General features: G+C 43.6%; 1 protein-coding gene across 7 annotated transcripts in view; it reads left to right on the top strand.

Moving 5' to 3' along the window:
- Positions 1–15,122, top strand: part of LOC122433121 (coiled-coil domain-containing protein 166-like) — a 47,547-nt gene extending 32,425 nt beyond the window's left edge. For 2 of the 7 annotated variants that reach the window (XM_043455698.1, XM_043455697.1), the window contains 3 exons: positions 7,646–7,664; positions 13,829–14,337; positions 14,431–15,122. In XM_043455698.1, the coding sequence (XP_043311633.1) occupies positions 13,900–14,337; positions 14,431–15,102 (1,110 nt within the window). In that variant the 5' untranslated portion in view covers positions 7,646–7,664; positions 13,829–13,899 and the 3' untranslated portion in view covers positions 15,103–15,122. Of the gene's footprint in view, positions 1–6,732; positions 7,431–7,645; positions 7,665–13,828; positions 14,338–14,430 lie in introns of those variants that run through there. The other 5 variants (XM_043455700.1, XM_043455699.1, XM_043455702.1 and 2 more) reach the window with 4 other exon arrangements.
- Positions 15,123–16,814: the final 1,692 nt, after the last annotated feature.

Raw genomic sequence — 16,814 nt, 5'->3', positions numbered from 1 at the left:
AAGGTCCGTATGTATTCCTGGACTGTGCATTCTGCTTTTCGGCAATGCTTTCATTTGCCAGTTTGTCTTTGTGTTAATTCCATTCTGTCTTAATTACTGTTGTTTCATTTTATATCTTGATGTCTGATTGAGCAGGTTGTCTTGTTTTGAGTCCTTGAGCATTTTGACTGTTTTTTGATTTTTGCTTTTTTATGTAAAGTTTAGCATGAATGTATTAAGTTTTATAAAAGAATACTTTGGGGATTTGGGTTGGAAATGCATTGAATATTAACGTGGATTTTAGAAAGGATTGACATTTCTTACAGTATTGTCTTCTTATCTGTGAACATGTCTTTACATTTTTTTATGGCTTTCTTAAAGTTTTATGATTGTTTTTCATGCAGAAATTACAAAGCTTTTGTTAGGTTTATTCCTAGTTACTGATTGCTTTTTGTTATTGTGAACTGTGTCTGTGGGGAAAATTCTCTTGTTCTTTTTACTGGAAAATAGAAATGCAGTTGAGATTTTCATGTTGATTAAAATATTGTTACCTTGCCAGACTCATGAATTGTTTTTTCCTTAAAAATTTTTTAACCTTTAATCTCTTTCTCTTATAAAGTTGGCTAGGACCTGCATACAGTGTTGAGTAGAAGTATTGATCGTGGACTTGTTTGTCTCATTTTGATTCTAAAGGGAATGTTTTAAGAGTTCTTCATTAAGGACTGTTTATTATAGGCTTTGGTAAGGGTAGATATCTTTTATTCTTCTATTCTTTGCTAAGGTTTTTTTTTTTTTTTTAATCACAAGTATAGCTTCATGAAAAGCTCTTTGTGCATCTTTGACCTGATCATATGTCAGTCCTTTTTGCTTACATCTGTTACTGTGGTGAAAAACAGTTCTAGGTTTTCTGACCCAACTTTGCTTTTCTGAGATGAGCCAAATTTTTTTTTTTTTTTTTAACTTTTTAGTTCAGAGTAGGGCTAGGAGTGGAAGGAGGGGTGGTAGTGGGAGGTGATGAAGCAGGGAAGAAGCTAGAAAGGATGGTCATGTCAGTGCTAATACAATCACTGATTATTTTGGAGCCTGTATATTCTTAGGAGGCTGTGTAATGAAATGAATAGATATTTATTTGATCTTTTCCAAAATTGTCCATGGGGAAAATGTATTTTCTTTATATATAGAGTTGTAATTTTTTATTTTGCCTGTTATTTTCACTCTTCTTATTTATAATTTCTTTAAGGTTTAATCATGTGTGTAAATTTTATGATGAATTTTGAATATATGAAGTAGAGTAAATGAGCCACAGTAAAAATTCCTATCTTTTCTTTGAAACAAACATTTATTTTAAAGAATTTGAGTTTTTGCAACTGCAAAATAGGTTATGTATTTGTTTTACAGAATGTACTTAAGCCTGTAGAATCTTTAGGTTGGCATGATTACAGTACCTGTTGTCCACAAATGCATCTTATAGTATGTTTATTGCTGTGTGTTTCAAAACATACCTGAGTTTAGGTCTTAGAGAAATCCCATTGTAGAAAGTCCAGTAATCAGGGCTTGGTGATGACAGCAGCCAGGAGATCAGTGAGAAGGTTCTGGACAACATTCCCAAAGCCTAGTGATATCATCTTTATGAAGCTACTGCCTCAGGCTTTCCAGTTATGCTGCTGTGGTTTATTCTTTAAGGAATCATCGTAATTTTACAGAGGATGTTAATGGGAAGGTAACATTGGGTTCCCCAGAAAGTTTGTTCATGTTTTTCCATACGGTATTACAGGAAAACTCGAATGAACTTTTTGGCCAACCCAATATTTACTTTACAGAAAGTCACAATTACACAGAGGAATATTATAACTGGTACTGCTTGAACAGTTTCCTGAAAAATAATTTTCCAACTCATTCCCTGCCTCCCTTCCCGTCTCCCTCTCTTGTGACTCTGGGCATGCTACTTCACGCTTTAAAGCCTCATCAAGGAAAAGAGGCAAATAATTTTAATCTGATTAGATTGTTAGTCTTCAGTGAAATAAATCATGCACGGTGTGTCTCAAACACAGTAAGTGCGTATGAAATGGCAGCCTAGTAGATCGTTTTTGAAGACAGTGTCTAACTTTATCATATGCATTTATATATATATGTATATAAACAGTGTCTGAACTAGGAGTTCAAAAGTGACAGTGATCCTCTTAAAAATAAGTAAGGCCTTGATAGAAAAACGAGAAAGGACTAGTTTTACAAATGCAGAGTAAAAAGAGTCGACGTTCTTTAGTAGCTCACTAAAAACACTGTGAAAGAAGGCACCATATTGTATGTGCATGTGCAGAAACACACCGTAGTGCACACCTTTTACTTTTCAAACAGTGAAGTTCATGTCCAGGAAGCATGGTTCTGATGGCATTATAGATTGAGATGTATCTTTGTAAAGCATTTTGGCATTAGGTATCAAGACCTCTACATATCATAAGACATTTTAACTTACATCAACAAAGATTTGTGTTGGGTGTAGCCAGGATAATTCTTCAGATTGTCCTCTGCAGAGAGGGGCCACATCTGTATGTCAGGCACAGCAGAGGAATGCCACCTTTGGGGCCGTGGGTGGGTTTGGGGATCGGGGTCTTCCCGCCGCACTGGAGCAGCGGTCCCCTCAGATTGTCCTCTGCAGAGAGGGGCCACATCTGTATGTCAGGCGCAGCACAGGAATGCCACCTTTGGGGCCGTGGGTGGGTTTGGGGATCAGGGTCTTCCCGCCGCACTGGAGCAGCGGTCCCCTCAGATTGTCCTCTGCAGAGAGGGGCCACATCTGTATGTCAGGCACAGCACAGGAATGCCACCTTTGGGGCCGTGGGTGGGTTTGGGGATCAGGGTCTTCCCGCCGCACTGGAGCAGCGGTCCCCTCAGATTGTCCTCTGCAGAGAGGGGCCACATCTGTATGTCAGGCGCAGCACAGGAATGCCACCTTTGGGGCCGTGGGTGGGTTTGGGGATGGGGGTCTTCCCGCCGCACTGGAGCAGCGCCCCCTGGTGTGTAAGCGCCGCAGCGCTGGAGGCGCGCCTGGACTCGGGCGCTGAGGCTCCACGGCCACACCAGTGCGCGCAGCAGCGTGTCGTTCTGTGAGGACTTAGACTCGTCTCTGCCTGGTCTGTGTAGGCTGAGAAGGTTGTATCTTAGTTTAGTGTGGGACTACTTCACCACAGTTTATTAAGTTTTCTTTCTTCACTGCCCTGTGATGATTATACATTCCTCCCATGGAATGTTCTTTTTATACCTTATACCTTCTTTTTCTTCTTGCCCAGATTGTATTCATTTTCCAAAATCTGCTTCAGCTACCAGAGCTCCATAGCGTCATAAAATCTTTCCTAATACCTGATTTCCAGGCTCTACTCCTAGCTGGAATTCCGTGATTGCTGCAGCACTCTGTGTAGCTATTTCTCATGATACTCATTTTCACCTTAAATATTTTAATTGCTATACTCAGACTAGACATTTTTAGAGTGCACAATCTTTTTCATCGTAGTATCTCCTAGGGTATCTCTTTTAGTGGTATATACATAAACAGACTTTGTGATAAATAGTTGGTGTTGGGTTTTTTCTTTTTTAAACATGTATATACAGTTGGACCTATTCTAATTTCTGATTTCTTCCCCTCACTGTATATCTAACCCAGGGCCAAAAAATTTTAATTTCTGATGAGTAGGATGGATCCATCTCACCTGTTATTCTGTCTCTCAGAAAATTTTTATAGACTTGCATGTTTCCTTTTTCTCAAATAGACACAGAATACCTTGTCAAGTTCTCAGATTTAAAACTTATCAGATATTTGTTGGAATTATGTCATAATGCACTTTTCGTAATATTGTCTGATCTGTGAGTATAATCAGTAGGCCCTTTATTTCAAGTGCTCTTTTCTAAGATAGCTTTTTAAATTGCTCTGTGTATATTAAGGGGAACTTAAAAAAATTGAATTCAGTTATGTTTTATCATATACCCAAGTGGAGGAGAACTGCAACCTAGGTGGAAAAGGTTGGACTTTTCCATGGGGTTATTTCAACACCATTTATTAATGCAGTTAGATTTATGTACCATCATTTGAAATACTGCAAAGCTGTAAATGTGGCTGACAGTGCTCTGAAGTCATAACTCTTCTATTTTATGTTTTGTTGGAGGCAAAGAAATTGGTTTGTAGATAAAAGATCCTGGATTGTCTAATTTACATATCATCTAATATTCACTACTTATGACTTGACGTTTGATTTCAAAGGGTGAAAGCAATTACAGGTGTTTTATTATTTCATGATTTACTAAGAATTAAACAGAATCAACAGAGCTTTTCCCCCATGGTGTTATGTAAGTGGCACTGGTTTTTCTTCTGCGGTTTATGCAAGTGGCCAGCCAAGCCACTTGTTTTATTTCTGGGTGGCTGCAGTAGGTCTTAGGGAAGGAAGTTTTCGTTTGGCAGGAAAAGCAGAACTGTGTTTATTCATTCCATTTGTAGTAGCGTTGATCCATGAGGAGCTTGTGAGAAAAACCAGAGTGGTTAGGCTTTGAACAAAAGTAGCTCCTGTTCATCTCTTATCTGATCGAGCAAAGTATAAGAACAGATTAAGGATTAATAGTATAGCAGCAATTAGAAACAGTACAAAGTTCTGAAGCAGAAGCTGCAAACTGATGGTTCATCAACCAAATACAGCCCTCAGACTCTTTATTTTGGCCTACTGAATGTTTCCAAAACGTACTCAATTACTTCATAACATCTCAAAATGGTTTTATATGAGTACCTAGCAGTGGATCACCTGCCTTTTTAGCCTGACATGTTAGTAGCTGTGGCAATCTATAGACGAAGCCCCAGTTAGCACTTCCGACATGATCTCAGCATCTCACTTTGCACCACCTGTTCTGGAGGCTCTTGAATACAAAAGTAATAGTAGATCTAATAATGTTAATGCAGCTCAGCCTTCGACAGTGAGTGGACAGGAGGTAGAATAGAAAGCATGAAGATTTTAGGTAGTGAGAGTTGTAGTTGAAAAGGGATATGTGAGAAAGAGTAATTGCAGAGAAGTCCAAAGTTTTTAACTGAGCAACTGTAAGGATAGAAGTGTCATCAAATGATGGGGGAGACTGCGGGGTCGGTCAGGCATGGGGAGTGAGATGAGTTCAGTTTTGAACATGTTAAGTTTGAGCTATCTGTTAAAACATCCTAGTGGAGATACTGAGTAGGGAATGCTATGAAAGTGCAGAGATGGAGAAGTGTCTGGACTGGATAAATAAATTTGAGCAAGTTTTAGATTTTGCTAAATTTAGACTCAGAGAGTTATGAGATAGGATGAAGTCACAAGGAGAGTGGAGGACTTGCAACTGAGTCCTGGGACATGTCAGCATTCAGGGATTTCAAAAAAGTTCAGCACAGGAGATGAAGAGGGAGCATCCAGTGGGGTGGGACAGAAAGGAAAGGAGGTGTGGTGTCCTGAAGGACAAGTGTCTAGACATGTTTTCACCTCCTGAAGCAGAGCCCAAGACAGGGACTCTTCAGACAGGTGATTTCTTGGGGGAAGTGTAAATGAGAAACACAAGTTGGAGAACTGGGGCAAGTGAAACAGAAAAGGAAAGTCAATCTAAGGGAGTATTATTGACCTGGTCACTTCTGTGAGCATTTGGGCTTGATCTTGAAGAAACCCCCTGAGAAGATATGAAGAATACGCCTATTGGTGGGAGGAGGAGGGTGTTTGTCTACCAGACTTCATCTCACCAATGGCCAGTGATTGCCCAGGCTCTTGGTATTAACACCTTCATACTTCCAGGTTCATTATGACTCAGGATGGCCTAAGAGTTCCTGTAGGCGTCTCTTATTGCAAAGCCTCTGAGCAGGAAGTGAGCCCCACCAGTGCAGCAAGCCGCTAAGGGGAGGTGCCTCAGCTGGAGTAAAAACAAGAGGCGGGGCGGGAGGGTGTCCTGTGCAGCCCACCATTAAGTGCTTGCCATTTAGTTCCACCTACTACTAAGCTTTCAAGATGGTGGCTGACCACAGTTTCTACATTAGACTTACGACAGAAGGAATGACGTTCTTTAGTTCAGTCAACTACTAAGTTTAGATTGTCCTCACCTTCAGCCAGCCCCCTTCAACAGGCTGAGGCATTTTCCTGGTGGAGTGACCCAGACTTTTCCTCCCGAAGGGATCAGCGCCTGTGGTTACTTTATGCTTTCTGGGCTGTGTTGCGATAGTTGTCCATTTATGGTTGTCAGTGGGCATGGCAGCCTCAGTCCCATCCCCTGGGTTCTCTGTACACTGTCTCTTGTGTAGGAGCTGCCATGAGTCCTCATGGTGAGGGGTCAGTTTACAGGACCCTCTCCCATTATTCTCCTGTTGGTTACTGCTTCAGAATTCTTCTTGCATCTCCTGACAGAAGTGCCTTCCCTTCTCCCCTAGAATCAGAAATTTTAATTCAGTGGACCCTAAGGTTGCCAATCTACTGTTCATCTTTTGGTTCTTATATCTGTATAATTTTCTTTCTTTCTTTCTTTCTTTTTTTTTTTTACTCTATCAGAGATAGCACCACATTTCTACCTTGGGAAGAGTGTGTCAGATCGTGTACCACTGGGAGAACTGTGCCCAATTCCCTCAAGATGCTGCCAATTTTTTATACATAGGAAGTTTTGTTAAATTTGTTAATCTCGGACTCTTGGGTTGTACCAGATAAATAGGGAAAGAAATCTTCTCATAAAGGTGGTTAGTTACATTAGTCAAATGTTTCCCCTCATTCTATGTGAATTCAGCTGGTCATATGGCTATAGTTGTTCTTAGTTGCAAAGTTAAATTCATTCTGAAAACTTTATTTCACCTAAAATTATTTAATAAGGCTTTGAAATAGGAAAACCAGTCCTTGAGAGGACTTTGTGGTTCAGTGAGTTTAGCCAAATGTGCCTCTGGCATAATTGTCATGGAATATAAGGATCTTAGTACTTGTAGTAAAACTGATTTTCTAATACATTGAAACTGAACTTAAATTGTGATAAGAATATAGAAACATGCCTCTTTTGATAATTTTACATGAATAAGGAGGAATTGCTAGTTTTTTCTCTTATCATCTGAGTAAAGAATTTCTTTATTTTTTTCTCTTGTTACCTCCTGCTTCATAAGCTCTGATGAGAACTGAGTACTTGGTACACCTGTTTGTCTTTGAATATCTTGATGGTGACAACTAGGGTATATCACTTACTGATATTTCTCAGGGCTTAAGATAACGCCTTAGTAAGTCCTCCATAAAGAGTTGTTGAGTTAACCCAAGAGGGGAAGGATATGGCTTATACATGTGATATATGATAGCATTGATGAACTTAGTGGTTAAAGTTAGTTTTAATAAAATTAAACCTTGTTTTAAAAATAATGTTATAGACTGTCTTCCTTTTTCCTTTCTTTAAACAGATAGGAGGGACACGAACAGAATCACCAGCACTGGCTGAAGGTAAATATGTCTTTGGGGGAAATGATTATTCAAATACATGTGAAAAGTTATGGTTTAAATGAAAAGTGATATCTGCTAAACATAATTTAAGAAAAATGTTCTCTGCATATTATTGAACTGCTAAAAATGTCTCTAGGAAAATACCTTATATTGTTTAGTTTCTGTCTTAGAATGGGAAGTAATGTAGATTCATTGGAACTTTTTTTTTTTTACAGCTTCCTTTCAATAGGAGAGGTATGTGTTTTTCCTTGAATTCCTTTCTAAGTCATTTTAGCTATCACCAGTATAGTTGAGCAGGAAAAGTCCAAGCCATAGTTCTAGTAGTTAGAAATAAAATGTATGTGTATATTTTGAAGCTAGCTAGAAGGAAAGACATTTTTACATACTTTCTTAATATAAGAATTCTAGCTATAATGGATTTTGGTCCTTTTATAAAATGGTGAAAGTAAAGAACGCAACAGCAACAGTAAATAGTCGCTGTTAAAGGGTCCTGAGTACCTAACCATTTACAATCCTGTGATTGTTTTAATTATAACAAGTTAATAGGTATTTGAAAATTAATTTTTCTATAGATATACTTTTTCTTGTCTAAGTGAAAATGATCAGCTTAAAGTCCCTTTTTGTTTTTTCTAATCATAAGCAGGTATTTATATTTTAAAACTCACCTGTCATTTTATTATAATGGATATGATTATGACAGTTATGGTCATTCTTTGGAATTGTAATCACCTCACCCACACTCTCTATTATAGGGCAGGAGTTACCCCCCTTTTATTTTGTTGTTGTTTCATGAATTCTAATAATGATCCATGGTTTTATGAAGTAAAATGCATAGAATTAAAAAAGAAACCCGTTATTATTGAAATACAGTTAACAAATACTAAAAATACAAATTTTTGATGCTTCTCACATTAGAGAATAACCTTTAGTGACAATTTAGTTAAGTACTGTAATTTCAAATAATGATAAAAAATAAATAATGATGAATTTGTAGTAATTGTAATATGAAAATACCTGTGATTTTCACCAATAACACGTTCAATAGATATTTCTAATCCTACAGTGGCTTGTTGCCTATAATCCTAATTGAAGGAATTGCTAAATTTCACATAAAGGTTAGTAAGAAGTTTCCCGTTCAGGTTCACAGATCACCGAATTCTTTCTCTGAACCTCAGATAAAGAACTCCTATTAGTGAAAAATCCATTAGACCTTTCTTTCTCCATCATGTTTGAGTAAGTGTAGAGTTTTTTATGTCTGTATAACTAATCTTAAAGAAGTAGAGTTACAATCCATTCCTTAGGAAATATCCTAACAGAAATAGCTTTGAAAAAACTTCTAGTTGCTAATCAGTAATCACAGAAACAGCAACCTAGTCTGTAGAAAAGGGAGTAGAAGAGGAGTTATACCTTGGAGAGACCCTGCCTTCAGAGAACTCACGTTCTAGTTCAAGGAATATGAAATAAACATGTAAAAAATAGCATGTCAGCTTGAGATACTTAAAGTTTAACACAAGAAATGTCATAACTGTCATAGGGAGGATGCAAATAGTAAGTGCTCTGATGTTTGTGTTACCGAAGCACACAAAAAAGGTCAAGACTTATAAAATGTCACCAAGTGTCTGCCAGTTGCTTTTTTTGAATAGAACATTTGTGGGGTTTTTGTTTTGGGTGTTTTTTTTTTTGCTTGTGGTCCTTTGATTCTTTCTATCATTGTAATCTGACTCTGATACCATATTTTAAAGATGTTCTTAAAAGCCGCGCTGTCAAGCAGCACAGGGATTGTTTGGTTAGTTTGGTTCCAGGAGGCCGGTGAGAACTGGGACCAAGGAGGAGAAATTAGCAAGTTTCAGCTTCATGCAGGTTTTGTGTGGTGGTTGAGGATGGGCTTCATGTCAGATTAAGTGTGTCATTTGATTATTGGCTGAAGTTTCTAAAAAGTTTTAAAAAATTGACTCAAGTCTAGAAAGGTGTCATTTGAAAACAGAATGACTTCCTCTTTGGATGTACTCATGCAGAATAAAGTATTTAAGCAGAGACTCGATTACAGCTTGGCAAAGACAGATGTTGTAGAATACATTCTTACTAAGGTTAGATGGTCAAGCTTGAGTCTTCCATTTTAATGCATGTCTTAGTTTGGGCTGCTTTAACAAAGGACCACCGACTAGGTGGTTCATAAACAACAGAAATTTATTTCTCACTGCTTTGGAAGCTCAAAATCAGTCCGAGGCCAGTGTGGATGGTCCCTTCCTGGTCTAAGATTTTCTTACTCGTTGATGATTGGATATTAAACCTTTCTGTCTGGTATCTTTCACTCCTCATGGTGACTGTTAACGTTATGGAGAAACCACAGGGACGTCCCTGATGGTCCAGTAGTTAGGAAGAGTGCTTCAAGTGCAGGGGGCAAAAATTTGATCCCTGGTGGGGGAATTAAGATCCGAATTTGCTACACGGTACAGCCAAAAAAAAAAAGAAGAAACCACAGTCCATCCAAAAAAAAAAAAAAAAATGGAATTCTTGCTTCAGAGAATACCTTTTAATTCAAATTATGAGGGAAAGTGGACAAATTTTTTTTTTAATTAAAAAAAAAATTATTTTAGCTGTGCTTTGTGGCATTCAAGATGTTAGTTCCCCAACCAGGAATCGAACCTGTGCGCCCTGCAGTGAAAGCATTGAGTCTTTACCACTGGACCACCAGAGAAGTCCCTGAAGGACAGTTTTTAAGAGCCTCTTAACCATTACAGTCATAATGTACTAACTAGAGATTCTTATTTGTGTTTATCAAATACTGGCAGATTTCTTTGAGCTTGGAGGTCTCCTGCTTTCCCCCTTTTCTTCTGCTCTGAAATCTCTGAGGGAAAAGAATGATGGTGGGTTCTTATTTCCTCCTTTTCACCACCTTGAGACCTCCTTACCTGGGAGTGAGGCCCAAGTTCCTTGAGAATGAGGCAGAATGTGTATATGTAGTGGACGAAAACGTCTCTGTAGCCCTTACCCTCCCCGCCAAGATATGTTAAGAGGCGATTTTTCTGAGGATGAATGTTAGGTTTTAGGATCAAGATTTTAAGAATTTTGGCTCTCACTGCTGTAATGCATAAGAACATGAGAAATACCAATGCATATTTGTTCGGAGGTGATAAAGAGTGTTGTGGGAAGATAACATTGCTGTCTAGTTATCAGCAGTTTATCAGCAGTAAACCTTTGCCTGTTAGCCTTGCCCTTAATTAAGTTTCTCAGCTTCTGTGGCGGAGAAGGCAATGGCACCCCACTCCAGTACTCTTGTCTGGAAAATCCCATGGACGGAGGAGCCTGGTAGGCTGCAGTCCATGGGGTCGCTAAGAGTCAGACACGACTGAGCGACTTCACTTTCACTTTCCAGTTTCATGCACTGGAGAAGGAAATGGGAACCCACTCCAGTGTTCTTGCCTGGAGAATCCCAGGGACGGGGGAGCCTGGTGGGCTGCGGTCTGTGGGGCCGCACAGAGTCAGACACGACTGAAGCGACTTAGCAGCAGCAGCAGCTTTTGTGGAACTTATAGTTTAATTATTCCTTTGTAGTTAGCACATTCCATAAGCTTACCGCCTACTTTGTAAAGTTGCAGTTTGTTTCATTTGACCTAAAGCTGCACCTTTTACGGATGCCCTTGGTTTAGATACGCTCTTCTTTGATGAACAAGCTTTTTTCACTTGAATTTTAATTCATTGATTAATTCAACTAATGTTTATTGAGTAGTGACTATATAATAGAATGTCTGCTGGAGGCTAGAGTTTATTTAGGAATTTAAAAGCTTAAAAAGAATTCCATGAATCTACCAGCCATTGAGGGACTAGAGTATTCCCTAAACCTCTGAAGTTTCCCATTCCTGTGGCCCTGTGCCTTCCCAGGGAGAACCAGTATTCTAGATTTTGTGTTTATCATTCCCTTGCCTTTCAATGTATGTATTTTTACCACATACAGGTATTGATATATGTAATTTTTCCGTGATTTCAAAATAGTGGTAGGTTTTAAGAAAGTGAATTCAGAATACTGCTTTTGTTCAGTGGTCATAGTTTTTAAAGAAAAACCTTCATAATCCTTATACAATAGGTAATTTTGAGTTTCAGAACTTTTTTTTCATGTTTCCATCATACACCATCTTATACACTCCTAAGTCACTTACTTAGAACTTTGTACTAGCCCTTGTCATATCCTGTGTCTGTCCCTGAATGCAGGACACTCGAGCAGGAAGCATTTCTTTGCTTTCTTCTAAATTTGCAACTCAGGCGGCTAATTTGCCTAGTGGCTTAATTTTTAATGGCTGGGTGTATGGAAGAGTACCCGTAATCTCTGAATCAAATTCAAAGATGCCAGGACAATCTGATGTAATATTATTTTATCATGGTTCACTTTCATTTAAGGAGCAATATTGGTCTCCTAATTTATTGTACTTATTGCACATAACCAGGCTTCCTGGTGAGTCTTTTACTTAAAATTAGCTTAACTAAGCTTATTCATTTTTAAATACTAAATTTAAGTGTATCCACTAGATGTCAGCCTTAGGAAAGGTGTATCGTACTATGTGTAGAATCACAGCCAGAAGAAATGTGAGAGGTTCAGTCTGAGTAGTAAACTGACCTGTGTAAAGTCACACATTTTGTGATAAAATCAGAACTAGACATCAAAATCCCCCAATTTTCATTCCATTCTTTATGTCACATAAACAAAGTTATTGGCCTTTTGTTTAAGGCCAATACATCCTGCAGAAGGCAATTTTCCACACATGTAAACCCAGAAGTAACATAGCAGGATACTTCTTAATTATATAATCATGACTCATGTGCTCAGTTTTCATTCCAATCCCAAAGAAAGGAAATGCCAAAGAATGTTCAAACTACCGCACAACCGCACTCATTGCACACGTGGACGGATGAGCCTGGTAGACTGCAGTCCATGGGGTCGCTAAGAGTCAGACACGACTGAGCGACTTCACTTTCCCTTTTCACTTTCATGCATTGGAGAAGGAAATGGCAACCCACTCCAGGGTTCTTGCCTGGAGAATCCCAGGGACGGGGGAGCCTGGTGGGCTGCCGTCTACGGGGTCGCACAGAGTCAGCAAGGGAGATAAGAAAGATTAATCTCTTTTGGTGGTATCTTCACTGCCCGAAAGCAACCAAGGCTCAGGAAACCTCAGTTTCTCTATCAGAGGAAAGGCAAGACTCTGGGTGTATCTCACAGCCTTGTGGTCTGATATCAGCCTCAGAGCAGGCGTCAGGGGCCTTGCTTTCCTCAGTGTCCTTCCCATAAAACATCCTTCATGGCTCTCAGCTTGCCCACAACCCATTTGCCATCCTTCTGGGTAGGTCCCCCTCCCTAGTCCCCACCTGTGAGCAAAGGGGCAAAAGACACTTTCTCCTTGGAAGAAAAGCTATGACAAATCTAGACGTCATTGATGTCTCATTGAAAGTAGAGACATTACTTTGCCAACAAAGGTCCATCTAGTCAAAGCTATGGTATTTCCAGTAGTCATGTCTGAATGTGAGAGTTGGACTATAAAGAAAGCTGAGCACCAAAGAATTGATGCTTTTGAACTGTGGTGTTGAAGACTCTTGAGAGTCCCTTGGACTATAAGGAGATCAAATCAGTCAATCCTAAAGGAAATCAACTCTGAATATTCTTTGGAAGGACTGATCCTGAAGCTGAAGCTCCAATACTTTGGCCACCAGATGCTAAGAAATGACTCACTGGAAAAGTCCCTGATGCTGGGAAAGACGGAAGGCAGGAGGAGAAGAGGATGACAGAGGATGAGATGGTTGGATGGCATCACCGACTCAACGGACATGAGTTTAAGCAAGTTCTGGGAGTTGGTGATGGACAGGAAAGCCTGGCATGCTGCAGTCCATGGGGTCACAAAGACTCAGACATGACTGAGCGACTGAACTGAACTGCACTTTCCCAATTTGGAACCAGTTCATTGTTTCATGTCCGGTTCTAACTGTTGCCTTTGGGGAATTCAGCTTACCCTAGGGCAAGCAGACCTGTAACTAGATATGGCATTATTGTGTTGATATTGAGATGGGGTGCACAGAAGGAACAGCTATGGGGGCCAGAGGAAGGACAGAAGACTCTGAAAACCAGAGACCCAGTGTGGAAGACAGAGGAATCAGGGTATAGCTGGGCCTGATTCTGGAAAGGGTGGGCCCCAAGCCCAGGGGCTTAGCTTCTAAGTCTGAGAAGAGCAGACATGTCTGAAGTAGATGTATGTCCCCTCACAATGACAAGACTTCAAGGTAAGGTCTGGGGCCTTCCAGCCCTGAACTTTCAGAAGGACGCGGCCAGGGTCCGGTAAGACCCCACTGGTAAAGGTTGGGGACAATACGCTGAACCCTGATTGACCCCAAACTCCTGATTCTGCCTCCCGCAGGTTCGTGACTCCTAGAGTCAGTGGAAGCCGGAAGTTTCGGGCTTGGGGGGTCGGGGCTACGGGCCCGACCCATGGCCCCTAAGAAGAGGGGGCTGCGCGCCGGGCGCCAGGGGGCCGCGGCGGGAGAGGGCGCCGAGCCGCCGCTGTCGGAGCGCCGTCAGTACCTGCATCGGCAGCACAAGGAGTGCTCTGAGGAACTGCAGGCCTGCAGGCAGCGCTTGGAACAACTGAGGGCTGACGACCGTTTGGTTGACAGCGAGGCGGCGCGCCTGCACGAAGGGAACCCGTTTTCCGTCACTTACTGGAGCAGGGGCGCGCAGCGCTGCACCAACTCCACCCATAGGCGTGATCGGGAGGGCGGCGTGGACCTGCCGCAGATTTACAGGCAGCGCGCAGAGCTGACTTCCATCTACCGCGCCCATGAGGACAGGCTGCGCGCACATCTGGTGAACGTGCAGGCGCTCGCGGTGCAGTTGGAGCAGCAGGAGCAGAAGCTGCAGCTCGGCATAGTCAGTGCGCGCGCGCCCGCGGGCGGGCCGGGCTGGGGCCGGGCGAGGTGGGTGCGCGCCGCGGACCGGTGCTGACCCGTGCCCCGCCCGCAGGAGCAGCAGTGGCAGCAGCTGGCCCAGACCCGGGCTCTGCAGCAGGATCTGCTGAAAATGGATGTGGAGGACAGGCAGCAACTCCACTGCGCGAGGCAGCGGGTTTTGGAGAGCGAGGCAGCGCTGCGCCAGGCGCGCCAGCAGGAGGCGGTGGGCGCGCTCCGGGCGCGCATCCAAGCCACATCCATCCAGGCGGACCGCGGGCCCCTGCGGCCGGAGTTGCTGCCGTCCCACCGGGCCCAGGCGCTGCGGAACCAGCCGCGCCAGCTGCCGGACCAGGGCGAGCTGGAGGACACGCGGGGCCTGGCGTGCGTGCACGGAGGTGCGTCTTTGGCCTGTTTGGGCCGATACCAGCGATCAGATGCGGGCTCCAAGCTCCCGCCCTTGCGGGTGTCCCACCGACCTGCCAGGGTAAGTGTATCCGGCCCGGGGTCCGGGGTCGCGTCCTTTACACCGTCCCGACCGGACTCTGAGTGTTACACTTCTAAAGTTGCTTACACGATCCCCACCCTCCCTGGGAAGCTCGTCCGCAGGTCTTATAGCCCATCACCACCGGCCCCAGTGGACAGCGACGAAGATGAAGCCGCCTCCGGAGAGCCCGAACCTGCCTCGAGGAAGGCTAGTGAGGCCAGAAGGTGGCGGGGAAAAAAGTCCACTTTCCCTGCTAAATGAAGGCGTGACTCCTTCCTCCACTCTCCGCTCTGGCTGTGGGTTTTTCATAAATGCCCTTGATTAAGTTGAGGAAGTTCTCTTCTGTTTCTGGTTTGTTGAGTGTTCTTACCATGGAAGGGTGTTAGACATGATCAAATGCTTTATCTGCACATGTACAGTTGTTCTCGGAGGTACAGAACTTGATAACAACAACACAAACAGTAGCAATGCTGTACCGCACTGAGAGCTGAGAACACTACTCTGGTCTCTCCTGACCCCAACTGCTCCCCTTGCCCCCCGGGATCCTAAAGCCCCCGAGAGCCCCCCTCTGGCTACAGATGGGCCGGTATCATCTGCCTTTTTTGGAGAGAGAAGAGAGAGGGGCTTGCAGCTGCCCAGGTGTGAGCATCGGACAGGTGTCTGAGATGGGAGGGTCCTCGCTGCTGCCCCTGATCAGTTGTACTGTGGGCAGGGGCTTCTCCTGCAGACCTTGAGTTCTCTGCCCTTGATTCTCAGAGCAGCGACGGGTGAGTGAGCCCTGGGGCCCGCAGGGACCCTGGGGCCCTGGAGGCGGAGGCTGAGAGGTGGAGGCCGCGAGGGGGAGGCCGGGAGGGGGAGGCTGGGAGGGGGAGGCTGGAGGGGGAGGCTGGGAGGTGAGGCTGAGAGGTAGAGGCTGGAGGGGGAGGCTGAGAGGTAGAGGCTGGGAGGGGGAGGCTGGGAGCAGGAGACTGGGAAGTCGAGGCTGGAGGTGGAGATTAGGAGAGGGAGGCTGGGAAGGGGAGGCTAGGGCTCAGCCACCTCATCAGACCACAGTTGGTGCCTGGCAAGCATCTGGGACAGAGTGGCTCCTAAACTCCTATTTTGAAAGAATGAATGGATGAATGAGTCCACGAGTGGGACGATCCTGAGACTACCAGAATAGCAGCAGGGACAGGGGCCCCAGTCCCAGGTTGTGAAGGACAGACAGATCTCAGGTCCATCTCATGGGAAGCAGAGCATCTTCAGGAGACAGAACTGTCCTGAGCAAATTCAGACTCTGGGTGGCCTCACCTTGGGCCCTTCCCTTTTGCACAGGCACACATGCAGAGTGAGCAGACCTGCAGATGCAGACACATGAGGGTCTGTGCCCCTCTGGGTCTCCCAGTCCTTCCCTATCACCTCCAGAGCTGACCTACCCTGGGTTCCCCTCCCTGCATCCCAGGTCCAGCTCCTCCCTCAAGGGGCTCACAGTCTATGGCAAACACCACCACCTGGACCTCCACGTCAGCTGGTACCCTCCGTATAGACATTGAGCCCAGGGTGGGGGTGTTGCTGGGAGAGCCTGGGGTCCTGGGGGAGATTGGAGGGGCAGCTGGGAGGTCTAGAAGAGCCTGGGGGATCCTGGGCTCCTACAGGGGCATGACTGTTTCTAGCTCAACCAGCTCTGAGGGCACACCTGGGGGTGTAGACCCCCGGCTCCGCCGGCCCGTGCAGTGGAGCGGGCAGTGCCAGAGCAGTGTGAATCTCTGCTCCTACCAGGTAGAGTGATGTGCGCACTTGCTCAGCGACAATGACTCATTGCTGTTGTGCCGTTTTCTAAAAGGCACTAATTCATTCCCTGATAAATAGGGGGGAGCCGCTACCCACAGCAACAAAGACGCAGGGCAGCCAAAAATAAACAAATAAGTACAAAGAAAGGGTATGTTCATGAGTTCAGAAGTGCCTCCAAAATCTCTGTCAGACACTAAAAGTAG

Source organism: Cervus canadensis, chromosome 32 (assembly GCF_019320065.1).
Source record: "Cervus canadensis isolate Bull #8, Minnesota chromosome 32, ASM1932006v1, whole genome shotgun sequence".
Classification (NCBI taxonomy): domain Eukaryota; kingdom Metazoa; phylum Chordata; class Mammalia; order Artiodactyla; family Cervidae; genus Cervus; species Cervus canadensis.
This window is presented reverse-complemented; position numbering and strand designations above follow the sequence as displayed.